The sequence below is a fragment of the Micromys minutus genome (assembly GCF_963924665.1).
Source record: "Micromys minutus genome assembly, chromosome: 10".
Classification (NCBI taxonomy): domain Eukaryota; kingdom Metazoa; phylum Chordata; class Mammalia; order Rodentia; family Muridae; genus Micromys; species Micromys minutus.
This window is the reverse complement of record NC_137979.1, coordinates 16,437,950-16,465,544: the sequence shown is the minus strand read 5'-3', so window position 1 is coordinate 16,465,544 and position 27,595 is coordinate 16,437,950. Positions and strand designations below refer to the sequence as shown.

The 27,595-nt window shown below is 44.8% G+C and overlaps 1 protein-coding gene across 1 annotated transcript in view; it reads right to left on the bottom strand.

Annotated features, from left to right (window-relative positions):
- Positions 1-14,967, bottom strand: part of HS3ST3A1 (heparan sulfate-glucosamine 3-sulfotransferase 3A1) — a gene marked incomplete at both ends in the record, with an annotated part of 87,798 nt that extends 72,831 nt beyond the window's left edge. The window contains one exon of the mRNA XM_080923371.1: positions 14,408-14,967. Coding sequence (XP_080779497.1) covers positions 14,408-14,967 — 560 coding nt within the window. The remainder of the gene's footprint in view (positions 1-14,407) is intronic.
- Between the last annotated feature and the right edge of the window lie 12,628 nt (positions 14,968-27,595).

The window sequence follows — 27,595 nt, the reverse complement described above, 5'->3', positions numbered from 1 at the left end:
TTTCGGATGACCAGCCAGAGTGCTCACAAAGCAATCATGAAGACTCACTGGTCAATTGGAGTCCAGGACTGTACGGACGGCACAGAAGGTCAGAGGCACATGTGATACAGTCCTGGAATCCGATGAATTCCCATTTGCCCATCAACTCATTGCTGTCTTCTGGCTTCTGTGCATCACACAACCCACAGAGTCTCAAAGTCATGGGAGACTTCTTAATTAACAAGGAAAATATTCTTAGCCTTCTACACAAACTTTCCACTGCTTTGTGCTTAAAACCATTCCTTACTTCACACCAACACTTTAAGTACATTCTAAAGGCAGCAGGTTCAAGAGAATTTTATAATGAACACCCATCAACCAATGGGCCCCGTTCTAAATATAAATTCTGATGTTTTATTGACATATTTAACCCAATTTAAAAAAAATCCATCTTTCAACTTGACATGTTTCAACTTGAAAATTAAAATCATAGACACCTATAGAGTGTCTATGTCTAAGTATGTTCTTATACTCAGCATGTACTAAAGAATCTATTCCCATGAGATTAAGCTGTGAACTCTTCCTATCCACTGCTGAGTTCTGTTCCACACTCAGTGGGCTCATGGTTAGCAGGACCTACTAAGGCAAAGGTCCACAACCTATGCATAGCGACCCCATTGGGGTTGAACGACCATTTCTTTCACAGGGGTCAAATATCAGATATCCTCAATATCAGATATTTACATGATGGTTCATAGCAGTATCAAAATTACATTTATAAAGTAACAGTGGAAGCAGTATTATGGCTGGAGGCCAGAGGAACTATATTGAAGGGCCACAGCATCAAGGAGGGTTACTTAGGCCACTCCTAGCATATGCTAGCCTGCTCTGGCATCCTCATACACTGTGGCAGGCAACAGAGCCTTTTTCCCATGTCTGAATACACTTTACTCTTTTGGATATGTGTCCTTCCTCCTCCTGTGTTTGCTACCACCGTTGTCATTCCTACGGACTACAATAGACTCAAGATAAAAATGCCCAACTAGTCTCCAGGTTCTACCCATCCCTTCATCGCTGATAGCACTCCCCACAGGTTCAAAATCCTTACAGGCAAAGCATCTTCACCATCCCCTATGGTCCCCCAGTAGCCACTCAAGTGACTATGAATCCCGGATGAGGATTAGGGTTCCAAAGCCAAGGGAGCATGCAAAGCTGGACCTCCATAAGCCCGTCGGTTCCCTCTCACAAGGCCCTACCCCAGGGGCTGCAGGGAAACATGATGGCAGCCAATGTCCTGAAGTCATGGAACTTTAAAAAGAAAAAAAAAAAAAGCCAAGAACTGAGCTCTGTGTCAGCGAAAAATGCATGTAAGCTAGCCTATTATTCAGTTTTATTATGATCACATATGGAGTTATGGTGTATGCATATCTTTTTAAATTATAGTATTGCTAAAGTTCTTTTCACCTTTCCATCCATGCCATTTAAACGTGAACCCTAGAGAGAACGTTTAACTTGCAGAGTGGTTTCCAGGACATTGCTTTAAAGATTATTTTAACAATGTAGCAATTGTGCCTATTTATAAAATGTAATGTGATGATCCAACAGGTTATACAACTTATGCTAACCAAATAGTATAATTAGAATTTCCATTTCCCAGAGGTTCCCATTCTTTTGTGTTGGGGCTGTTTGGATTACATGTCTACTCTCTTGTTAGACAGGGGTGGTCCCAAACAAAGCCCCAACTCTTTAAATAAACCACATACTGAACCTAGAACTCAAAAAAAAATCTTTACTCAGCCTTTATTTCCAACTTGACACCTCTTTACCTCCACAGACAGAACAGCAAACTCATCTGCACTGGGAGACCATTGCTCAAATTGTAGGTCTGGTGGAAATGAGCCAGACTTCTTTCATTGTGTTCTCATTACTGAAGCCCAAGTATCCAAAAAAAAAAAAAAAAAAAAAAAAAAAAAAAAAAAAAAGCAGAAGGAAAAGGGGGCATGCCCAGCAAAGAGCTGTAAACCAAACACACTCTAGTTCAAAGTCTAGGAAACATCAAAACGGATAATCGAGCTTTAAAAATAAAGAAACAAGTGACAGTTACTTTGGTGCTTGTGTGTCCCTTCAAAGACTCAAAGACAGAATGTTTGTAGCTGGGCCAATAACTGCATTTCTACAAAATGGCCTCATCTGGAGCCATTCTGCATATTTTAAGTTCCCCTGGGCTACTGCCATGCTGTTCCAAGGCAGAGGACGCTAAACCAACTGTTGCCACAGCAGACATGCTGTGGCTTCTGATTGGGACTGGGATGGAACTCACTGTCACATGTCCCCCAAGTGTCCCTGGCAGGTGTTCAGCTGAGGGAGGCAAGAGGTAAAGGAAAAGGAAGCACTGTGGCTATGTCAAGACCTTACCTGAAGTCTGAAGTCTGCAAGCTACAGAGAGTCCCCTTGTCTGTGGCTGCTGGAAAGCCACCAGCAGGGCTGGGCATCCAGGGGACACTGGCGGTCCATAAGGCCTGAAGTATGAGTTGTTTGGTCTGTTCCAGTTTAAAAAAATACCCTAGAGTCTTGATATGGTGGGGTGTGTCACTGCACTATTATTATTGTTTATTATTATTATTATCATTATTGTTGTTGTTATTATTATTAAATAGTGCACAGGTTGCCAGGACTTGGGGGTCTTACCTGTTTCTCTTCAACCACGTGTCCCTTTACACCAGCTAGCCACCACTGTAACAAACGTATTTTAGCCCATGACAAACAGGAGGTTTGTCTAAGCAACCAGGCTCTTCCCGACATGTGGGACGCAGTCCAATGTACTTTTCTGTACCCTGCCGTAGCTATAAAGCATCTCTGGTTTTTAGACTGTCAGTTTCACTACAGACATTCCACACTAGTGTCCTAAGAGACACACGCCATGTCACCTACCACCATTCCTTCATTTAACTCCCGGCCCCAGCAAAGATCGGTCCTTGAGGGAGGCATCACCCTCCTCAGGCTGGGTGGCTGAGCACACGCTGACTCGCTTTCCGTTTGCCTGTGGATTTCCAGTCGATGCATGCATGCCCCTCCCAGCACACTTAGGCATGAGTGTTCCTATGTTCTTCGGACATGTCAAAGGACACGGGAATAATGAGCCACCTTTTCTACATGCCAAAGTCAGCAGGGACAGAGAAATCATTTCTCCCACACTCACTCTCTTCTTGCTACTCTTTTACCACGGGGCAAACACACCTGAAAATCCCAAGAATTTTCATCGCCAGTGTTAGGTCCTCATGACCTCCCCCATACAAATATAAAACAGATCCAATTTGTTTTCTTTCCATCATTAAACCCTCGCAGGGCATACTAACTGGCCCTCTGGCTTCAGGAAAAGCCTTTTAAACAGATACTGTTGCAATCCCAAGGCCTCCTACACCAAGAAGAAAGAGCAAGGCCCCATTAGGAAGAAAAACAAACCAATTTTATTTCTTAAAGAAAGAAAAAAGAAAGGGAGAAAAAGAAAAGCAAAGCCACATTTGATGATGAAAGAAACTATAAAAATAATTAGAGTCCATAATGAATTTTTTTTTGAAAAGAAAGAAAAAGTAAGCATGAGTTTATATTTACTTAAAACATTGTGACATAAAATCGCTACATTGTGGGACCATTTCCCTCCCTTCTCTTATCCCGAACTTTTCAACATGAAGTCAGGGCAAACATGGCTTCAGTGAGGCAAAGGAGAGCTGGGAACATTCTCTCTGTGAACTAGGCACACTTTAATCCAGTCGCTTCCTTAAATACCTGAATTTATCTGAGAGTCTAAAATGATTCAGGACAATAGCAAACCACATCGGGGTTTTTTTTTTTTTTTGTTTTGTTTTGTTTTTTGTTGTTTGTTTGTTTACTTTGCCATTCAACCCTTCCTGGCAACTTTGATATTTCCTGGTAAGAAAAGAAATGTAATTCATGTAAAAATGCTGAAAATGGCAAAGGAATTTTATTCCCATAATTTGATTGATTCCTCCTATGCTGAAAAATTAGGAAAACAAGAAAAAAAAAAAAAACAGAAAAAGAAAAAGAAAGGAAGGAAGGAAGAAAAAGAAAGGAAGGAAGCCTTTCCAGCCTGGACTCCAGTTTCTCCTGCTAATCTTTTACAACCAGGCATCACCATAAAAAATAAAAAAAATCAGTTGCAAGGATCTAAGGGTCAGGGAGGCTAGAGGGGTCCCAAACCCAGCATACATCAAATGCTGAAGAAAGAGTCTAAAACCAGACAGGATGAGGAAAGACCAGATTCAACTGGAGTCAAGACTTTAATTATCCAATTGTGGACAACTAAAGGTTACCCCACAACTGTCCCCAGCTCTACAGAGTTTCTGTCATTGTGTGTAAACACAAACTAAATAAAGGTAACTTAGGGGCACACTTGTCAACAGCTAAGGTATACGTGAGTGTGGCCTGGGCAGTGTAGACAGGCTCTGTGTTCACGATGACCAGGAGACAGGACTACAGTAATGAAACGAAATGATGCTGGTTTAGCAGTGCTCTGACTTGGGGCACTAGCACACCTTAGTAAGAAAAAGAAGAACATCAGTCCAAAGGTGAATGACACTGACACTTTGGCAGATACTTGCAGCATACAGGAGAAAGGCCTGCTGGGAGGCAAAGAAGACCTCAGAGCCACTCTGAGACTCAACACTGGCCATAAGTACTACCCTACCCTGGCCTTTGTCAGAGTACAAACACCCGTCCTTCCAATTCTAGCCCTGGTATGGCAGCTTCTGTGTGTAGCAGCTCAGACGTTCCTCGCTTGGCTCACTCAAGAGATGGGTTAGTGCTCATTGTTTCTCTTTAATGGATATGGAGAGGGCTCATTGACTGCTACAGTATTACTAATATACACAATAGGATTAGTGCAATGCCCCGGCCTGAGGTGGCTTTAGTTATTTCAATAAGCTAACAACAGTATTAATTCAAACTTGCTTTTTCACCCAGAGTCTGATGTGTGGGCCAATTTTATAATTAATGATCCCCAATCAAAGTCAAATAGTTCCAAGGGCTGCTTTCAGTAGCCACCATCTTTGGGACCAAGACTGAATAGCTGGGCAGGGACGTATGGACAGTTCTGTCAGCCTATCCAAGAACGCCCAGGACGTAAAGTACGCCGGAGAGCTAGATGTGTGTCAACCTTGGAGTCACACCATTCTAACATTGTGGGCAAGTTTCTTTCCTTTTCCAAACCTATGTTTTCTGTTCTGTAGCATGCAGGAAATATTGATACCTTCTTGAAATATTGGCCCTCCTAGGATCATTCTGACTACCTACCTTTCGTCTCATTCAGCACACAGAGAGGGCTCAGTGCAATTGGATTGGTCTCAGCCACTTTACAGCTAACGTGGTGGACTCAGTCAAATACCTGCTGCAAGGTTCATGTATTTTGTTTGCTCTTTTCACAAAATAAACAACAAAAAAACCCAATCAAACAAAAAATCTTTTAGACACATTTTTACCCATTAAGATGGGAAAGAATGCCAAAAGAGAATAGTATTAATTCACAGAATTAATTTTATTTGCACAAGCACCCACATCCATCCCTTGCACAAAAATGCCTAAAACAGATTCACCAAAGCTGGGCAGTGAACCCTTGAAAAGGAAAGCAAATGGCTTCCTGGGGGCTCAGGAAGGAGCTGCTGTTGCTTTGCTTTAAGCCAAAAGAATAAAATAAATGAATGAATGAATGAATGAATGAATGAATGAATAAATAAATAAATAAATAAATAAAGGTTATGTGGATAAAGCTATTTCTACAGTTGTTACAAATATTAGAGGGGAGATGTTTGAAGGAGGATTTGTCATCACTCTGTTAAGTAAGAAGCCCAGATCACGCAACTGTGCAGTTAAAAATGGAAGCACAAAAAGGACAGCTCGCCGGCTAGATGGGTTTCTAGTCTGATTATGCTGGCAGTGCAGACAGTGGCTCCATCAAGGAAGCTGCCTAGCTATCAGATGCTCTGTCATGGCTCTCCTGCACTCTGCAATAGGACTCTCCATCTCCTGGAATGTAGCAATGGCTTCAGGTTCTTCTACACACCATAGCAGAGACATTGAGCCCAATCGGTGGGTGACTTATGTAGGCTGGCCAGTACAGTTCAAGTCATGCTGTCACCCCTGCTGACATCTACACCCCATAACCAACTCTCCCGGCTCTGAGACCCACTCCTACTATGTTTGTAGTTAATAAAAAAGAAATGGGGCTCGAAGAGATGGCTCAGCAGGTAAGAGCACTTGTTGCTCTTGCAGAAAAATGGGCTTTGGTTCCCAGCACACACGGTAATCTGCAATCATCTATAACTCCCGTTCCAGGGGACCTAGCACCATCTTCTGACTTCTGTACACTATGCACATGGTGTACAGACATGTGTGCAGGCAAAACACCTGCACGTTGATAGATAGATGGATAGCTAGCTAGCTAGCTAGCTAGCTAGCTAGATAGATAGATGATAGATAGATAGATAGGTAGGTAGATAGATAGATAGATAGATAGATAGGTAGGTAGGCAGGCAGACAGATAGACATGGATCTTTTAAAAATTGTTTTTAAAAAGCCACGTGTCTCATTAGGTCTGCTGCTATTTTGGCTCTTTCTCTTCCTCAAGTCCTGCCATCTGCACCAAGGCTTCCTTTCCCCCCAAAAGAACAGCTGAGGAGAGGCTCATTCTGCCTGAAAGCCACAAGTACCGCAAGAAGGGAGGTAGCCAGCCCACAGCAGCCTCCAAGATAAAGGAGCCTGAGACATACAGCGCGGTGTAGAGCACCTCAGCACAAGCTGCCTTTCCCGTTCCCTAAGCCCTTCCTGGCTTCTTTGATGTCTTCATTTGGGTCTTTAGGATCATTTTAGCTATTTAAGTCACACAAAATAGCCGAAGAAATTCTCAGTATGTCAACTATCACAGTCACCAGGGAGGCATCATTACACAGGCACAGGTCAAGTACAACACACATGAAAACCAAGGTACCCATCTCAGTTAACTAAACTGAGTGGGGTAGCACATAACCTCTATTCCCAGCACTTGGGAGGCTGAGACAGCCAGTCTGGGCTACATGCAGAGATTCCATCTCCAAACAAGCAACAACACATACAAACATGAGAAGCCTCTCCCTCTATTCACCCCACACATCTTCCAAGAACCCCAGAGAGTGCCTGGCATAACACAGCACTAAGGGCTAACCACTTATGCGCACTCATGCATGAATGGAATGGTTTTTACCTCACCACTAAGCACTTCCATGCTGGAGCCACAGCTTCTCCACTTTGAGGTATACAAGGAAAACTTGTACGGGTTTTCTTTTGCAATTCTGCAGACAGAAGGCTCACTTTGCCACAGACCTCACCAACCCAGAATTTGAAAGAAATTTCTCCCATTACCCAGATTTGGACTTTAGGGAAGCACTTTGAGCCTCTTCTTCTTCATGTCCAACTCGCCAGCATACCAACTCCTGGGCTTCAACTTGTAGTAAGTCACATAAAGATTGGTTACACAAAAGCAGGGGGTTACTAGGAGAGAGTTGGGAAGGAACATGGATGCTAAGCACACTAAACACAGGGGTGACTCACGGTTTGTAGAACACTACAACACACCCCACTCTCCAGAAAGGCTCCAAAATTGAGACTTGTGAATTGTTTGTTTCTGGAATGCCCCATTAATATATTTTCAGACTGTGACTGAGCGCAGGTAAGGGAAACCTCACATATACAGAGGATGCCACATAATGTAATTCATTCAACTACCCTCACCATTCATGTGTGCCTAATTTTGTCCCCACAAACATTTATTTTTATGTTCTAGGCTCCAATCAAGAGAAGATCTCCCTAAATTTATCTGCTTCTTAGTAATGAGTCACTATTGTTCTCTCTCGTGTGGAGATTATAAGTTTTAACAGGTGTTAGGCCATCTTGATGGTTTTTCAAGAGTCACACTGCACCAGCATGTTGCAAAGCTCAATTTGGGATTTCTTTGGACTGTAATATTTACATGGGTTCTGGTCACAGGGCGGAGAGGATAACCCAGACCTCAGTAAAGGAGGATGTTGACCTCAGCCACTAGGTCACCTGACTAAGGTCACTTCTGCCAGGTTTCCAGTCATGTTCCTGCTCCTCCTCTTCCTGCTGTTTTAACTTGACCCCACCCATTTCGAGGTCCAGAAATGCATCTCTAACTGATGTTGTCCTGCATCAGGTAGGCTCAGGACAAGTGCTCTAAGGGTTAAGCGGGCTTCTGTATGCCTCCTGTTCTATTCAGACCCTCCTCCGGAGCTGGAGCTGCACCACACAGGGGAAGAAATAGGCCTGCAATAAAGTCATCTGGAAGTGTTTTCATCTGAAGCCAGCTTTCAGAAACAGAGGCAAAAACGCACTAACAAAAGTAATCTGGGGCATATGGCATTCCTTCCTCAAGCACATTTCTAATATAAATCCTCCAATCATTTGTATCTTGCTTTTGGGGTTTATTATCAAGTCGAGTCTTTTATTTCTCTCCAACCAATAAACTGCCTGCCCAAAAAAGAGAAAGACAGAGAGAGAGGGAGAGAGAACTCCCCCTACCTAAAAGAGGCAAGTTCAGAAGCTGGGCTAGAAGACTGGTACTTGCTATCTAAGTTTATTATTGTTCCTTTCTTCGTCTTTTCTTTTCTGTTTAAGAAGACCAGGAACACATGAGTCTGGGAGTTCTAGCAGGAAATTTTACTGACTGCTCTACCACCAGGTGGCGCTAGACAACACATTCAAAGTAGGTGGCTCTCAAGTGAGAAGGAATTTTGTTTATATCCTTTCGCAGACTCTCTCTTGCATTCCTAATGGCAAGTACTTAGCTGCATTATTAATAAACACTCCCCCTTTCCTGCCAGACATCTGCCATCGTCTGACAACTCCTGAGACCGGCTAAAACTACTTTGCAGTGCTGAACTGAAGTGACCCATGGACAATCGTGCGTGTTCAGGTGCCTGAGAAATGCCAACGATTCACTGGTTGCATCATTGGAAGCAGGAATTAGGAGAGAACAGAGCACAGGGCTCACTTTTGTTTGCTCATTAGCTGTATCCGTGTATCCCACAGAAATCAAATCAGCACACGTCCTCAAGTGTTAAGCATGGGATCGATCAAGATGAAGGCTACTGAGAAGTTTGTGTCCCTCGTGAGTATATAAAAGGCACATGTCTGGTAAGAAACATGCACAATTTTAACTCATTTCTTGAGGATAACAAAACTTCCAGATACTCAGGGTTTAACATTGTTGGGAACTAGAGACCAAGGAACTACACGAGATTGCTTCGTTTTATATTTTGGTTTTTCTTGGGCAGTGTTGTTTTTGATGCAGCCCCTTACTAGGGAACCAAGCTAGCTTCCTTATTCCAAGTGAGCTATTCCTTATTCAGCCTCCATACTTCTGCGGTTCCAAGGTGAGTCACTGTGCCTAGCAAAACCAGTTCCTTTTATCTGCCACATCTTTCCCTCTCGCCCAGGAAAAGAGCTAAGTGAACAGGGTTCCTCCGAGACCCAGAAATGGAACTGATGGTGGTTTCTATTTATCTTCGCTCAGATTTGTCTCGTAGAAAGATCACCACTTCTTACGGCTGTTTATATCAAGGATGCGTGTTTGCTCTGTGACCAACGCTCATCGCGGCAGGAACATCTGGTCTATGTAAGGTCAGCCCCTCTTGTCATTAATTGCACAGGCTGACTTTATTCCCATGACCCCTCTAAAATACAGACTTGGCGTTTATTCTTCCCTGGCCAATCAACCAGTTTATTTATATGAGACAAATATTTGGGCCAGCGTGTTGTCTGTTAAGAGGGGGTAGGGAGCCGGAGATCACAATTCGGTGGGAGAAATTTCCACCCAGAGATTGTCTTCACACACACACACACACACACACACACACACAAGTGTATCTGCATGTTCTACTCCTCGGATCATAAGGGAGTGCTCACACAAGCAAGTGCAGACTCTGGGTATTGCAATTCTTCAGTACCAAGAATGTCTTAGAGGTTCCCCAAGCGTTTAATGAAGTTCTTCATAAAAATGCTATCCCTGTCTCTACTTCTACACACACATACATGTCTAACACACTCAGACACACAGCTGATTAAGTTGCCAGTGATATCAATGGGGGAAAGCCCAGAATTCCAGACAATGAGGCAGATGAGAAGTGTTTATTCACTCGGAGCTCATGGGAATTATATTCATAGAGGAAATGCCTCCCTTTTCTCTGCACACGAGGACTCCCCAGGCTCAGAGTCCTCCTTGGCCCCTGTTCTTTGCATATTCAAGGACACAGTCTCTGGACTTCACTCCATGTGACCTTGCATGGGTGGCCAGAATCTGCACCTCCTTCGGCTTAAATTTCAAACTCTTCATGAAAGAAGAGGATGGTGGCCCAGAGGGTGGGAATGGTTCCTGGGGGTACTCTGCAGCTGTTCCCAGCTGCTACCAAACGCAGAGTTCTCCCAGAAATCAGAAGTGCCTTTTTTCAAGACATCTCTCCAGTGGCCTTGAAGAGCAAGGCCATGATCCACGATTATGTAAGGTCAAGATTTTTCAAATTTTGATGAAGTTAGGAGCAAATCAACTCCAAGTCTTCTTGCTAACTACTCTTTGGTAGTTTCTGTATGTTATAGTGTAATATTCTTGGCTGAAATGGTCCAGTCTTGTTAATTAAGGGAATTAAAATGTGGAACATGCTAGTGCTAAAGACAACATAAGGAATGCTTCCTATCATGGGCCAAATAAAGACAGAGTATTAAAGGAGCCACTTATGTGCATGTGTGCTTGTGTGCATGTGTGCATGTATAAATAGATAAAAGACAGACAAATGCACAGCAGGCTTCTATATCTATAGGTTGTATACCCAGAGGCTCAGCCAACTGTATGAAATATACAGAAAAGAAAGTTACATCTGTGCTGAACATGTCCCGACATTTATCTGCTATTATTCCCTAGACAATATCGTAGGAGCTCTTTACATAATGTTTACATTGTATCACACGTTATGAATAATGTACACATGATTTAAAGTGCAGGAGAGGATGCCTTAAGTTATGTGCAAATATTGTACTATTTTATAGGGAAAACTCAAGCATCTGTGAAGGTTGATACGTGCAGGGAGATGGGACCAATGGGACCACAGATGCCAAAAGAGTGTATATATGTGAACATGTGCGTTTATTTAAATCCTTTAGGAATTAGTATACTTTGCCTCTGTAAGGAAGATGGAGTACCTTTTAGTTTGTGCCAGTGTAATAAACAGAGAGAGAGAGAGGGCCCTTTGCATTCAGGTCAAAGCTCACCTGCCCTGGAGATACAGGAGAGGCATCTGGTCATTGCTTCCAGCAAAGCCCTTTAAATTTGCAGAAGGGAAAAGGATTTGCACTCTCTTTTGTCATCCTACCAACCTGTGCAATTGAAGTAGATACTGTTCACTTGGAACAATGCTGTCCCATGACACACAGCCATAGACGTTGGCTTTACTGATACTGTATCTGCTCCATTAAGTCAGGAGGGATGATCTTCAAACCCAGCAAGGTGGAGTTTCATGCCCAGGAACTTCCACTGGAGTGTCCTAAGCTATACATAAGTCTCCATGCAGGAACATTCCTAGGGGGTTCAGTAAGTGCATCAAAGCTCTGTAAATCAATGAGAGTAGTGTCCCCTCTAGAAATTTTGAGTAACCAGTTCATTTTCCTCTTACTATAACCTTTTTTCAAAGATGGATTTATACTCTACTCTGCAAACATAGCTTATATTTTTATTTTCTTATCGATGGTGGGAATACAGAGAAACACCTCAGCAACAGAAGTTTCTAACTCTCAAACTCCCTCTCCAAGATATTTCTTCAAACTTCCTTAAAGCAAAAGCTTTCTCCTTTTGTGAGGACAGTAGGGGGCACTGCCACAGCAAACTCTTAGGACAAATAGTGACTGAGAAGAAAAAAGAACTGGGGTGGAGGGAAGGGAAGGAGGACTTGTTTTGACTCCCTCCAACTTGTCAATACCATCTAAAAGTACTACCTATATTTTTCTCTTCTCTAACTTTCTTCAAGGTGCAAATTAAAAGTTTGGGTTTTTTTTCTCGCCCCTACCATGCTTGGGTGTGTGTGTGTGTGTGTGTGTGTGTGTGTGTGTGTGGTCTTAAGTGTGCATAGACATTTTTTATTCAAAATTTGTGACACTTCAGTGTGCATAGAAATTTTATATTGCCAATTTGTGACAACTTAGGAAAGTCTAGCCAGGCTCTTGTTCTGAATATTAAGTAAATAGTCAAAATGAACAGTAGCTTCAAGGCAATCTTTGTGGGTTTTTCTCCTGTAGAGACTTCAGTCTTCAGTCTTTCTCACAAACATCAAACTCCCAAGTTCAGAGTCAAGATGAAAAGAAACTGTGGGGAAATTTTCATTAAATAATCCCATAATCCAGACTCCACAGGTCGGGTCCTTTTAAATAAGACTTGGTCATAGAATTCAGTGGGGGGTTTTTTATGCATAAAAAAAAAAAATACTCACCGTGAACGTTAAAACAAAGACATTGTTCCGACACTTGGAAAATTAAGTTCACCAAACCGTGCAGTCTACTGTGCAGTATTTTTGTAACCACCATAAATTGCTTTATAGAATGCCTCTGCTGGGTAAACAACCCAAGGAGATTTCCTTCACAGTAAAGGACAGGGCGGCCTTAAAGTTTATGACTTTTTCTTTTTTCTTTTCCATGCGGGTTTTTTTTTTTTTTTAATGTAGCTGTGTTTCTAGTTACCTTGAAACCTTCTTGCTTTTACATAATTTCAGAAAGTTCCACAGAAAATCAGACCCAGGCCTGGAGATATACTGTGTCCTCAAATAGACATTACTGGGGTAAGAAGAAACAATCCTACCTTGTGGAAATAAAGTTTAGTGGGGCAAAGCAAAAATGAAGGGGGTTAGTACTAAATATTTCACTGTGTCTAATAGTACCTCAGAGCCCAGGGCCGACCTAGATGTTTCAGACTGATGGCTTGAAATGTGTCTCTCCCAGCACTGTATGAGGCCAAATTCAATGCGAGCGGCTCAAGATAAGAGTTTTAGGGGTCTTTAATCACTTAGTTCCTTGTGTCCTTGAGGAATAGCACAGAACAGCCTTTGTGCTCAGAAGAAGGACCTGTTGTCCAGATTCAACAGGTCATTTCATAAGAGCTTCCCAGAGGATAGAACATAAATGACAGAAACATGGGGGGAGGGAGTGTATTTAAGTGGCTGGTGATTTTTAAATGATATATATGCTCTATCAGGGGAGGCTGATTGTTTTTCTTTTCAATGAATGGAAAGTTACTGTTTTTAGAAGTGTTTAATGTTTGAATTTGATTTTTTTTAAGGACTACACTATAAATTCAGCTCCCGAAACCAATCTGAACATGTTCTTGACTCTACAAGAGAATAAACTCATCACGTTGTGCCTGTCTGCAGTTTATGAATGGTTCCTTCCGTGTATCTCAACTGTGTCAGAACTTTTCTAATATCGTTTCAGTTATAATGAGAATGAATATTTTATGAACAGGCTGAACTTTATAAAATGGGAAAATTCTAACCATATGAATTTTGTCCTTGAACTTGGAGGAAAGAGGAGAAAATTCAGTATTTTTTTTTTTCTTTTTCTTTTACCACAAACTAAATCCAGGCCACGCTAGAATTTATTAGAGTTTGACTAACTCTCATATTATAGGTGATCTGAATTAGGCACTGGCAAATAAGTTTTCCCTACAAATGAGATTTACTCTCTAAATTCTACCTACCTACCGCATTTCCCCGTGATTCTTTACCCCCCCCCCTTTTGAAAACTATCTTATTTGTAAAGATAATCGGTAGGAGAGCTTTCGAAAAATCTCTGTCAGGCCGATAGCATTACCAACAAAGTGGTCCTCAAAACCCAGTTCGTAGTTGCTGCCACTTGCTGAGACATAGATTATCCAAACTACACGGACTTTTGACACTTTTACTAAGTCTCTATATGACTTACTACCTTGGACAACTATCTGGGCAAAGAGTCAAGGCAAATAAATACAGGAGCAAAGACCACGTTAACCACAGGAAATTACCCCACAGATAAACGAACAGATGCAGGCTTCCTTTGGTTAAGATAGTCCTGTAATGAGAAACAGTTTTCTAACTTAAGAGCAAACTCTCTCATCATTTCTCTTCCTTTATCTAATTGCTAGGTCGATTTCAAGGAGTAGAATGTTTGGGGACGGAGGCTTAAAATCAAGAAACACCCCCCCCCCCAATCAATCTGCCCCTCCTCAAGGGAAAATTCAAGAATGGAAGCCCAAGTTGGGGGACAGCTACTGCTTCCCGTTTGCCACCCCCTAGTTTCCCCTTCTGCACAGCCAGCGTTCAGAAGTACCCATGGGGGTCCCCGCGCTCACCGGTACCAGGCGAGGCCCTTGTGGTAGCTGCGGTCGAAAAAGTGGGGCTCGGCGCCCACGGCGCGCACGTCGGGGTGCACGCGCAGGAACTCCAGCAGCGCCCGCGTGCCGCCCTTCTTCACGCCGATGATGATGGCTTGCGGCAGCTGCTTGCTGCCCTCGTCCAGGAGTAAGGCCAGGGTCCCCGGCTGGGCCTCCGCCACGCTGCTTCCCGCCCCGGAGCCTCCTGGAGCCGCGGTCAGCCCAGGACTCTGCTCGTTCTGGTCGCTGCTGTCTCCCGGCCCCGGCCGCCCGCGCCTCCTCCGCTGTCGCAGCTGCAGGAGGCGCTTCCTTGGCGCCCCCGCGGGCAGCATGGCCAGGTCCCTGGGTCCTGCAGGAACACCGCGCCCCGGGACCCCCGCGACGGGGCCCGAGCCGGGCGGGCAGCGCTCGGCCAGGCAGTAGAAAACGTAGAGGGAAGTGAGTAGCGAGCAGAGCATCAGCAAGAACTTCCTGAAGATGCTGCGCGACAGTGGCTCCGCCGAGCTGGGCTGGGCGCCGGTGGGACACGAGGGGGCCATCCTAGCCGGAGGCGACCTCGGAAGGCAAGCGGGCCATGTTAGGCCAGGACTGTGCCGAGAGCACCGCCATCCCCCCGGCCGGCCAGTGTGCTGCCCCGCGGCCACATCGCCTGAGCTCCCCTGCGTGCCCGAGAGCTGCCCCGCGGGGCAGCGGCAGGAACGAGAGCTGGGGACCGAGCACCGCGAGCCGTTCTCGGGATTCCTGGCTGCGGACGACTGGGAGGGAAGGGGTGCGGGGCCGTGCTTAAGAAACCATGGTCTCGGGTCTGAAACGCGCCCGAGTCCTGAGCCAAGCTGCACAGAGCTCGGCGCCCTGCGTCCCCGAGAGTCGCCGGGTAAGGGAGTCTCTGCGGCGGCAGTGGCGAAGGTGCTCAGCTCAGCAGGGTCCTGAGCAGTCACCGCTGCTGAACTCGGATCTGTGATCGCGCATCCTTGGCTCGGTCCCCGTGGAGGGGACGTAGGGCTCCCGGGCCAAAGAACTGTGTGCGCTCCGGTTAGGGCGAGTGACCCTTTTCCCAGCCGCTGGGTGTTCTGCTCTCCTGGCCCGCCCAGAAGCGTATCCTGAGTCCTGGCTCAGATCGTCTCAGCAAGAGAGCAAGCAAGGTCCCCCTTAGTCCATCTGTCCGAGTGGGACTCCAGCCTTCTGGCCTCTAGGGTGCTCCGGAAGTCTACCCACTCCTCTAAGGCCCCAGCTGGGAACAGCCTGGAGTGGCCCCGCTGCGCGGGACCTGTCAGCCACCGCTGCCACTGTGCTCCTAGGCTCTCCCTGCAGCCTCCTGGGCTGCTACCACCACACGTGGGACACGAAGGACAGCAAACTTGGTGGTGACGTCAACGGCCCAGGCCAGACCAACCCGGGGATCCGCGCCGGGGTGCAGAACCGAGGCCGCAGGGGCCGGGCTGGAGAGGCAGAAGGGGTGGAACCGGAAAAAAAAAAAAAAAAAAAAGGTGACGAGGCACCGCCCAATACACTGGAGAGGGCGCGGACTACAGAGGCGACGCCCCTTCCCCCACAGTCCCTCTCGCCTTTCCTCCCTCCTCCCTTCTCCCTCCTCCCTCCTCCCTCCACCCCAGGTCTCTGGGCGGCTGTCAGACTAGCAGCGCCTGTATGAGAGCCTGGGTGTAACGCTCCTTGCCGGATTAGGCATTCACAGCCCTAACACCCCCAGATCCCCACTCCCTGCTTCCCTCTGGCTCTAGCTTCTGAATCCCAACCCTTCTCCAACCCATTCATCACACATCCCGTCTCAATTCAGAGACTTCTGAAGTTTTGTTTCCAGGAGTTCCTGGCAGGCCACGCCCCCATTTGTCTGGGCAAAGTGAACGCTTCAGTACAGATTTGCCTTCTACTTCGTTGTCCACTGAGGGCCCTTGACAAGCCTTCTTTTGGTTTTCCCCTTGGGTTTATTTAAAAGGATTTGAGAGTCACATAGAACCTAGAAAGGAACCCCTTAGGGACTAGATCAATAAGAACACCAAAAGCAGAAATTAAGTCAAAAAAAAAAAATTCAATTCCAAATCCGTATACCCAGTTGTTAATAAAGCTTAATACCTTGCATAGGTACACCATCCACATGTCTGAATGTGTTCTCACTCTTTGAGGGCTAAGAGTCCTCCCCTAAACAACGGTTCCTTTTCCTCTTACCCACCCACCCCTATTTTATTTCCCTTCCTGTATGCCCAGAGCAAGTCACTATGGAGTAAAATCTGCCCCTTGCTGGCTCCTGGGGAGGTGGCCGGCAGAAACTGCAGGAGGTGTTAGAGGTGTGATTGCTTTCTTTGGGTGTTACTTTGTGGTTGTTTTTATGTTATGTGCATCGCTCTTTTGCCTGCACACTTGTTTGTGCGCCACGTGAGTGCCCAGTGCCCGCTGGAGAGTTCTGCATCTCTTTGAACTGGAGTAGCTACAAGTTGTGAGCCTAGATGTGGGTGCTGGTGAACCCAGCCAGGTCCTCTAGAAAAGCAGCCAGGGCCCTTTTGAGCCATCTCTTCAGCCACCAGATGTTTTATTTTTGTTCTAATGATTGCTTTCTTTTTCCTGGCTGTCATCCTCAAGACACCTGGTAGTGTGGGCTGTGCCCTGGTCACTTTAGCCCAATCCCTGTGAGCTGTGGATATTTTCCTGCTACTTCCCCCAATCCGTGCTATGCTAGTAAGAGTCCAGCAGCCAGGAGAGCTAGGTCTCAGGAAACTCGCTAGGAATCCTGGCGGCCCAGCCTTGACCCTCAGATTTTCTCTTTCTGCTCCTATCCCATTGGACCAAGGAAATGTAAGTTAGGGGGTTGCCTTTCAGCCTCAGCAGGAGCCCTCCTGATTCTAAGTTTGCTTGGATAGGACTGGATCATGTGTGACCAGCTGGGTAAGAATAGTGCTGTGTTCATAAACTACTGATCGCAGCTGATCCTCCGACCAAGGAAGATCTGTTTAGACTCTGAGACCAGAAACCGCTGGCCTTTGCCCAGGATGAGCAACACGCCTTGCCAAGTTTCCATGTCCTATTATGTCCGACAATTGGATATTGACAAACCACTTTGAAGCTTAATACTGACTTAAGGTTTAATGCATTTCGAAACTTTGCTCTGTGTATTTCAGTCTGGTTGGTAGAAGGAAGACAACAAGAACACAGGCCATTTAAACGTTGTTCAGAAAGCATGCCTTTGCACAGATGGTCACCAGAATAAATGTTTTCTCATCTGGAAAGCACTGGGCTCCAAGTTCACCTGTAGTTCATCATTAGGAGATAGTATACGTAATTTATACATAATGCATGTAACGATGTGGCCCCAAGCCCCCAGACTTCCTAGCATCCAGAAACATAAGCTGAATAAATGGATATTATATAAATTAACCCAGTCTATGACATCAAGTGTGAAGAGCAGAAATCAGACAAGAACGCCTTCCTTTCTTCCTTCTCTCTTCCTGTCTTCCTCCCCCCCTCTTCCTCTTTCTCTCTCTCTCTTTTTCATCCAAACCTTTGGAAACCAGTGTGCATTTTCCTTTCTTCCACACCTTAATTGGAGTCATTTTTAAATGCTCAGTACCCACACATAGCTTGTTACTACTGAAGTGGCAGCATAGATGACAATGCTATCTCAGAGGAGGGGCGCCCTCTTGGCAGGAGTAAGACACCGGAATTTCAAGAACAATAAGTCATGGAAGCTTTATGAACAAAAGATTTTTACAGAGAAGTAGCAGAGGCAGTGCCTAGGTATATCACAGGACTCCTGGGATAGTTGCCTAGAAGTTGACTAGGATCCAGTCTACAGAGGTGAGATGGATCATAAGCAGAGGGGGAACGGCTAGAAAAAAACACAGTTGCAAAGAAAAGGACTGTACTTCAGTGTTTGGAAAAACCTAGACTAAGTTGACCTCCTAGGAAAGAAATCTAATGAGGTGTGTGTGTGTGTATGTGTGTGTGTGTGTGTGTGTGTGTGTGTAAATAAACAAATGATGGATAGTACACATAGCATCACTGCAGATTTTTCTTTAAATTTCTTCACCCCCGGGAAGCAAGCCTAGGTAAGAAAGAATCTTTATGGCCCTGGCTGCCTCTTGCTTGTCCCCATCAGTGTCCCTGCCTTCATCTGGAATGTCTGGAGTCAGTACGCTCTGCTGGACTAATCAACATACAAGCCAGAAAGCTCAGGAGCTGGCTGGTATCAAGTATTCAGATCATCCCCCTGCAGCATGAACAAGGGACAGTGCAAAGAGATCGTGTCCCACCTGTGGAGAAGCATGGATTTTGTGAGCTTAATGAGACATATTCTCTACCCATCATCAAAAGAGAGCACTATACTCAACAAACTACCAGATTGTATGTTCCACATTTGGTCCTGGATGGTCCTTCTTCTTCTCCTCCTCCTCCTCCTCCTCCTCCTCCTCCTCCTCCTCCTTCTTCTTCTTTTTCTTCTCTCAAGACATAAAGTGTTCATGTCTATTCTGTTCTGCAGATTATAACTCAAAATTTATCATCAATAATGCCTTCTTTGTCCACCTCCTCTCTTTGATGAACAATCCTGGTTCAGAATCTCAGAAAGGACCACAGTTACCCAGAGGATTAGCTATCTATGTCTCCCCCTTAGTCTGTAAGAACCTCTAGGAAATCACAATCACTGCTCACTGGTAAACCTTGGAGATCAAACATATTACCTGACGTAAAGATATGTTCTGGGGAGATGTGCTGAACAAGAGAAGACTGGGGAGGTGTACCAGCTGGTTTTGTGTACCACTTTGACACAAGCTGGAGTTATCCCAGAGAAAGGAGCCTCCCTTGAGGAAATGCTTCCATGAGATCCAGCTGTACGGCATTTTCTCAATTAGTGATCAAGGATTGGAGGGCCTATTGTGGGTGGTGCCATCCCTGGGCTGGTAGACCTGAGTTAAGAAAGCAAGCTGAGCAAGTCAGGGGAAGCAAGCCAGTAAGTAACATCCCTCCATGCCTTCTGCATCAGCTCCTGCTTCCAGACCTGCTTGTGTTCCCATACCTGACTTCCTTTGGTGATGAACAGCAATGTGGAAGTGTAAGTTTAATGAACCCTTTCCTCCCAAACTTGATTCGTGGCCATGATATTTTGTGCAGGAATTGAATTCCTGACTGAGGCAGGAAGGGTGTTTCAATGAGGAAAAGAAAGGCTAAGAGATAGGAGGGGCAGTGCTGTGCTGTAAACTGCACAAGCTTCAGTTGGATGAACTATGTGATTGGCCTGGGGGAGGATCTTAATGAGAGCTAGGGACCATAGGGAATGAGGGGAGAATAAAAAGCAGAAGCCAGATCTTGACTACCTTGTATGATTTTTATGAGAGTCCCCGTTGTGGCAGGATGTCTGTGAACATAGACATGTCCACCCTGTCCTTGTGATGGAGCGTTCTCTTTTACCAAGTCAGGACAGGAGAGTATGCCAATGGAGTGAGCATCCTTATTCCGAATAGCGAAAACGACATTCAGTTACTTACTGGAAATGAAGGGCCAAGTGGAGGAGGTCATCGATTTCAAAATGAGTGTTGGAAGAATGGGGTGTGGCTACTGTATTTTGAGTAACATAACCATTCATAGTGATCACGATAACCATCCAGTCAGTGTGCTTATACTTCCTCACCTACCAAAGGTTCTACCTTGAAGTGTCATTAGCACACGACTTTTGGGAAGTGTTTTTCAAACCCACAAAAAAATTCTCAAATCATAGCAGAACTTGCCGTAGATTTGGATTGTTGTGAGTTGTCTTTCAGATGGAAGAGAGCGATTTGAGCAGCAGATCTTTATCTAGTTTGTGCAGTTAGGTTAAACCAGTTTTCATGAGCTCTAGTTCTTACCCAGACCAGTTTTGCCTTGACACATGTGAGACCCACAGGAAGGTATGTTTTGCATGGAGAGGCAACTATGAGGCTTCTGGTGAGCATCTTTATTCTCTTCTTCTGATTGGACTTTCTCCTGGGCAAACTCTTTTTCCAAACCCCAGATAAGGCTGGCCTCACTTCTTGGCTGTACACGTGACGGTCCATTTTCCCATGCAGAGGGTTTAGTGTCAATGATACAAGGATGCTAAGAAAGGGCTTGCTGGAATCACTGGTAAGAAATTCCTGTCATTTTCCAAGCCTTTCCAGATTAGGCAGATACAGCCTAAGCAGCTAAGAACCAGCTTTTTTTATGATAAAGTAGAGATGAGCAAGATCTCAGAAAACTTGGTGTGAGGAGCTAGCTTCTTCTATGCCTGGGAGCTTAACTGTACATGCTGATGAACTTTGCCTCGATGGTGGTGTTTTCAATATTCCCTGAACCTTTGGAGCCCCCTGGTTCCCTTAATTGCACCAGTGATCCCTGTGGACTTGGGACCCCAGCTGGGGCTGCTCATGGTCACCAGCTGAGACCAACTAGGACACACCTACTCTCACCTGTCTGTCTGTCTGAATAGTGGCCATGTCACCTAACTCTAGAGAGCCTAGATTAAAAAACAAAGCAAATTTATCACTAAGCTACAAGATTGTCAACTATGTGAGGGGTGTAACACACTAGGTTTGGGTATTTGTTTGTTTGTTTTGTGTGTGCTTTGCTTTGTTTGGTTTATTTTGTTTAGTTTTATTATCTGTTATAAAACAGATTCTTTGATATTGAAATTAAATTGATTGTTCCTATTAAACAAATCCACCTGCGTTGACTTGTAGATGCACAACTTCCCAGTACAGGTTCTAAAAGATCTGTTACTCATGAATGGAAACTATTTCACTCTGAACTTAATTTAGTCCCAACATTATTAGAAGATTAAAAGTCTGATCCAGCCCTTCTCGGATCCTAGGGCTACTTGGTCTCAAAATATCAGATATATTTATAGTTAAAACAAATGAAAACAAGGGTGCAAAAGTTTACGTCCAAGATTTGCAGACCTCAAACTCTAGTGCCTGATTTCTTGTTCTTAGAATCAGAACTAAGGAAGAAAAACTGTATGAGTAATTATTCTGAGGGATGTGTGCTGGACAATTTGAGAAGGCTAAAAGTCAAATGCACACTTTGAAGCTTTCCTTTGGAGCCAGACATGAAGGCATGTAGTGAAAGAATTAAGAGAGGGTAGACCAGGAGGATGTCTAAACTGGGTGAAAAATGAGATCAAGGAACATTTTATGCTGGGGGAGACACACCAATAAGGGGAAAAAAGAAGACCAAAGCCTGCTCACTCTGAACTGAGCCTTTCACAGTTTACATGGTATGTTTGAAAGTGTTTTGGACTGTCCCCTGACTTAGGGATATACTAAGAGGACTAATTCGGCAAGAGGCATTGGCTGAGAAAGTGTTTGAGTCAAGACACTATCATACTTGAGCTGTAAGTTGTTTTACAACCAGAGAAGAGAAACCCGAAACACCATTTCACTACTCTACCACTGCCTAAGAAATGCACACTTCTCCCTAACCTCATGTTGTAGATGAAATCATTTTCAATCTCAAGATGAGGTGATGGCTAAAGATAGGTTTGAAGTTAAGCTATGAGTTATGGCGGGTTGGTTCCAGAGAAATGTACATCACTGGGAATTCGGGGAGGACCTTGTAGACCTAAGACTTATGTAATGGAAGTGAGAAGGTAGTTGCTCCAGATTGAAATTCAAACCAAATAAAATTTATTTTGAGTGTGATTATCAGAAGTGTTCTTAACAAACAAAATGTCTTAGAGCAAAAAGAGAAAGGAAAGGGTGACAAAGTGAGGTGGAAGGGTGACAAAGAGCTGATAGAGGGGTGGCTGCCATCATGCTGAGCACTAGAGCTTTCTCCTAGCAAGTCTCTCTTTTTTGGAGGCTCAGTTCTTTTCTTGTTGTTTGCAATATCAGAAGAGGTCAATAAGTCCCCAAATGTGGCCATGATACTGGGAAACCTTCCATAAAACCATCCATCAATCTTTGATGGAAATCCATCTGGGAAATGCTATGCTTCCCGGAATATTCGTGATACACATTAGCACACCATCAACTCTGAGATGACTTTGCAGAAAAGAACCCACTGAATGTTGTTCACCACCACTGTATCCCAAGCCTTTTGGACCACCATCTACCTTTACCTATTCCCTACCTGGTAACGTCCACCGTTCTGAAGAACACACATCAAGAAATCCAAGTCTGTGCTTTACAGGGCTAGTGACCGTCAGAAACCTGGAAGGCTGGATGCTTTCTGAACATATCAAGGCCTCAGCTGCGTGGAGTCGGGGCTTAGTTTAGCTTGAGACCAGGTGGAAGTTATTTCACCAAGTATGTGGGATTTCCTTTGTTCTATCCTCTCTCTTGGGGACCACATTCCTCAAGGGATGGGTTTTAACTAAGGTCTTGACAAATGGTAATTTTCATGAATTATTGATTTGGCCAAAAAATAATTGGAAAGGTTGATAATTACATAGACAGTGCACACTCCTTCCTTTGTTCCTAGTCTATTCTTTCCTGCTCTGTGACATATAAAAGAAATGGATGCAGGTTTTGAAAGATGTCTTATCCACCATGCTTAGACTGCAAGGGCGTCTAGAAGATTTTTTTTTTCCTTTGAGTAGACATTTCCAGGTTTCCAAAATTGGCTGAAATAAAAACTAAACATCAATAGAAACAGAACTCTGGGTTGGAAAACAGACTTTTAAATCTGTCTTTTAAATGTATTCTAAGCCCTTTGAGCCACTGACTCCTTTTTTTACCTGGTAGTAAATACCCTCTGTTCTGAAGAACATGCATCAAGAAATCTAAGTGTGTGCTTTACAGAGCTAGTGGCCATTGGGAACCTGGAGGGCTGGATGCTTTCTGAACATACTGGGGCCTCAGCTGCATGGAGTTGGGGGTTGGCTTAGCGTGAGATCGTGTTTAAATCTGTCACATAGTGTTGAAAGGTGGCTGGACAATGTGGTCATGCTATGTGTTCTCGGTTTACTTTCCAGAAAGAAAGGGCACAGGTCTGTGGTTGCCTTTACATTAGTATTAATATTGGCACATTTAAAGATGTCAGTGCTTTCATAGTAAAATAAAATTTAAATTAAAAAAAATTTAAATACGTAAAAAGTTTTTTACTTAAAAATGTATGGTCATCTCTTAGATGGCCATTTAAAGGGTAAGGGATATAAAGAACAGAGCTGAGTGGTAGGGAGTGGTTTGTCACCTCTGCAGGAGGGTCAGAAGGTGGCCCAGCACTGTAGGCCAGGAAGGTGGGAGAGAGAGGGGTTGGGGGAGCAGGTACTGTTCAAGTCACAAGTTTAGCAGATGCTGGAGCAGTGACAAGGGAATCTGATAGCAATGGCGACTGGGGTCTCCACCTCCAGGAAGGACCCAGCGGGGAAGCCTAGAGGTCTCCCCAGCACCAGCACAGACAGAGCTGCCGGACCGGAGATGCACTTCATCAGGAGGCCCACCTCTCAGGGCCCCTCCTCAAAACTCCAAAAGGATGGAAGAGGGGTCCAGAGATTGGGAGGTGTGGGAGAGCTGGAGGAGCCAGAAGATCAACAGAAAACAGTCCAGGAGAGATGTGATCAAGAGCTAGGCAGTGCCAACTCTCTTACCTTAGTGCATGTTGGATGGGGGAGGGAAGCCCAGCCTCAGTCCCCTGGAACATCTTAGCACTCTCTAGCACTCTCTAAACCCACTCAGGAGATCTGGAGGCAGCCAAGGGATGGGGACTGTGAGATGAGATGAGGAACTCTGAGATGGCACCACCCAGTGGGTTAAGAAGCACTCTGGAGTTTGACTGTGACTTGTTATCACCAAAACTCATATTAAGGTTTCATTGCACAGGATAAAGATATGGAGGTGATGGGGTCTTTAAAGGGGGTGAATGGGTCTTTAAGGGGGCCTTTCGCTTTTCTCCCAGTGACTGAAATAGGAGTGGGAGATGCTGGTCTCACAGTGAATGTGCTGTTCTAGGTGTTGCTCCACCTCTATCTCCATCTTTATCTGCCTCCATCATGGCTATGTCTGCAGTGTTCCTGGTCACCCCGAGAGTGTGCCAACGAGGGCATCGCTGCACACAGCCTTTAACCCTGGTCCGCAACCTGAGCTAAAAGAAACCCGTCTCATTTTAAATAATCTAGTCTTTGGTATTGTGTTCTGAGTAACAGAAGGTAGATTACTACAGCTCTCAAAAGAATGCAGCTGTCAAAGAGCACAGGGAAGGTCTTTGCAGGTTGCCTGCAGGCTGAGACTTCTGTTTGCAGCCCTCACAGAACCAGGTTAGTGTCTCTGTGTGTTCCATACGGCCAATGATCTCAGGTGCCAGAACCTAGGACACCTTTCTACCTACTTCGAATCTTAACTAATGGTTTGACTTGGGTATCTGTTACTATTTAGCTCTTCATTCTTTACAAGCCCTGAATGTTAGTCTCCTACCAAACGTGTGATTTGCTAGTATTTCCTCCTGCTCCATGAACTGCCCTCTCTCTGTGAGTCTCCATAACTTATCCCAACAATGGAGCAGGGAACTTTCTTTGTGAAGGGGTATATCTTTCAGGCTCCTCAACCCTATGTGAAGTATTCTTCTGTCATAAGGCATGGTGTTTTTAAATTACCATTTAAAATTAAATGTGATTGATTAAAAAGAAAACACTTAAACTATAACAAACCATCAGCAAGTTCTCAAAGAATGTCAGACAAATGGAAACAATAGTGATTTTCACAGAGCCTGCAGAGGAAAAACCCGGCAGCATAGGAAGGCAGCTGAATAGGAAGCAAGTGCTGGCCAGAGGAGGAGGGCAGCTGCTTTCTCCCCTTTGAGGTTATTGCTCTAGCCAGTGTCACTGACCACACACCTCCGTCCTCTGTGTTCTCCTCCACTGCATGTTTTCTAGCAGAGCTGAGGGTTTTCGTGCCATCCCCTCCCTAGAACGGGCATCCATCTTTTCCCGTGTCAGTATGTGGTACGTTATACTGGACCTTGTGAGACAAATGCTCATATCAATTTATTTTTTTTTAAATAAAGACACAGAGTGTGATAACAAAGCAAGGGCACATGTTTAGTCATAGTATTGATTCTTACACAATATTGCCTTGCAGGCAGATTATGAATCAATTACAGTACACATTGTGTTTGTCCCCTTGGACTGCCGTAATGGATTACTACAAGTTAGGTGACTTAAAACAGCAGTTATTTATGTTCTCAAGGCCTAACGTCCAAATTCAAGCCGCACGAGAGGCCTGCTACCCTGAGACTCTTCAGAAGATATGTCCAAGCTCCTAACGGCTGCTGACATTCCTTGATATCTCTCCATTGCTGTGTGGCCATTTTCCCTCTCTGTGTCTGCATCTATGTCCTTTATGTAAGGTCACCAGAGGCTGAATTTGGTGTTTATTCTATCCAATAGGACCTCATTTTCAATTACACTTCAATTTGCAAAGACACCATATTGGTGTGGTCTGAGTCTGGAACATACTATACGGCCCCAGGCTTTGAGCATGTGGTCCCCAGCTGTGACGCTGTTTCAAAGGCTGCGGGGCCTTCTGAAGGTGTTGTCTGTCTAGTAGGAGGGTTGGTCATTAGTGGTGTATTTTCCAAGTGCTCAGCTCCTGAAGCTGACTTATCTTTGCTCCCTGGTATGCCACCCTAGGTTCCTGCCTTCTGGTACTCTGCCCCACCTTCCCAGTCAGGAGACATTGAGGTCCTCTGAGACTGTGAGCCAAAATCTATTCTCCACAGCAAAATCAGAAGGAACAAAAGATACAGCATTACTAACGAAGAGTGTCCATGTAGACACTAAGAGTATCTGAGCATGCCTTTGGAGAGTCCAGCAGGGCTAGTGTGTTTTAGCCTTTACTGTGTGTAGACTTATGATCAGTGCCTGGCATCGTTTCTGCCAGTTCTCACAGGGCCCACTGAGAGAACACTGCACTTGACAGATGGAGAAACTGGGAATCGAACAAGAAGAGTAAACACGGGCCCAAGCTGACTAGCTAGCAAATCATAAGGCCAGGCTTACAGGCCCTGCTCTCCGACTAGAAAGGAGGTGAGTGACCTCCACCATGAGGCTGGGAGTCTCTCTAGCTAAACAGCTGCCTCTTTAAGGAACTTTCACTCACCCATCCTTCACCTCCTGTTGGTTTGGTTCACATTTGCAGGGGGTGGGGCGTAGTAAGAACTGCCCAGTTTTAAAGCCCTGGTGACTTCATCTCTGAGGGATTTTTATCATTCGTAGTGCTGTCAGTGTTGATACCCACAGATGCTATTTTTACAGATCCTTCCCTACTTCCTAAAGTTCAAGAAGAGAAGTGAAGAGAAGGGAGATGAGAGGGAGGAGAGGCAGGAGGATGGGAGGAGCAGGGGCGGGGGGGGGGGGGAAGAGACCTGGTTTCAGTTCTCTGAAGGTGTATTTATTTTCCAGCTCTAAAACAGGATCACTTCACACTTTACCCATCTGACTGACCTGGCGGCCACCGCTCTCCATAGCCCCTGACTCTTTAACTGTTGGAATAATATTAGCTGAGCCTGCAAAGATAATACTAAACTGTGCTAATTACACCCTGAAGGTTCAAGTTTGCCTTTGAGCTTTTTATAGGGTGACCTCTAACACAGGGCTCATTCTTTTTAAGGACTGAGAACATAACTCAAACCTTCAACCATGTCAACCATGTGAGAGTGTGGCTTTTTAAGACCCATGTCACTGAAAACGTAAGGCTTTTAGAGCAAGACTATGTTGTGACTATTGAAGTCTTTACATTGATTACATATGATTGAGTCTTTTTACTCAGATAAAGGGAACACAGAAGCTTCTATTATGAATATCCCAAGAAAGCAGAAAATGAGGGTATAACACTGGAGAATAGATTGCAAGTAGGGCTATTTCTGTGTCTCTTAGTCTACCATTGGTTACTATAACAAAACACCAGAGGCTGGGTAATTTGTAAAGGAAAGTGGTTTCTTTTGGCCTACTGTCCTCAAAGTACACAGACACAGTACCACACTCATCTAGTTTCTAACCAGGGCTTGCTGGCAGTGAACAGAAGGGTGAGGAGCACAAGCAGGAAGCATGGGAAGAGCAAGTGCCTTAGAGCAGGCCACATTCACAGAAGAACACTCTTGTAAAAGTTACACGTGGACAAATCCCCGGAATGCCACACCTCTCATTGGCCTCACCAATTCAAAGCCACTACAAGTAAATCTCACTGTAAGTTTTGGTGAGACAAACCATGTTCA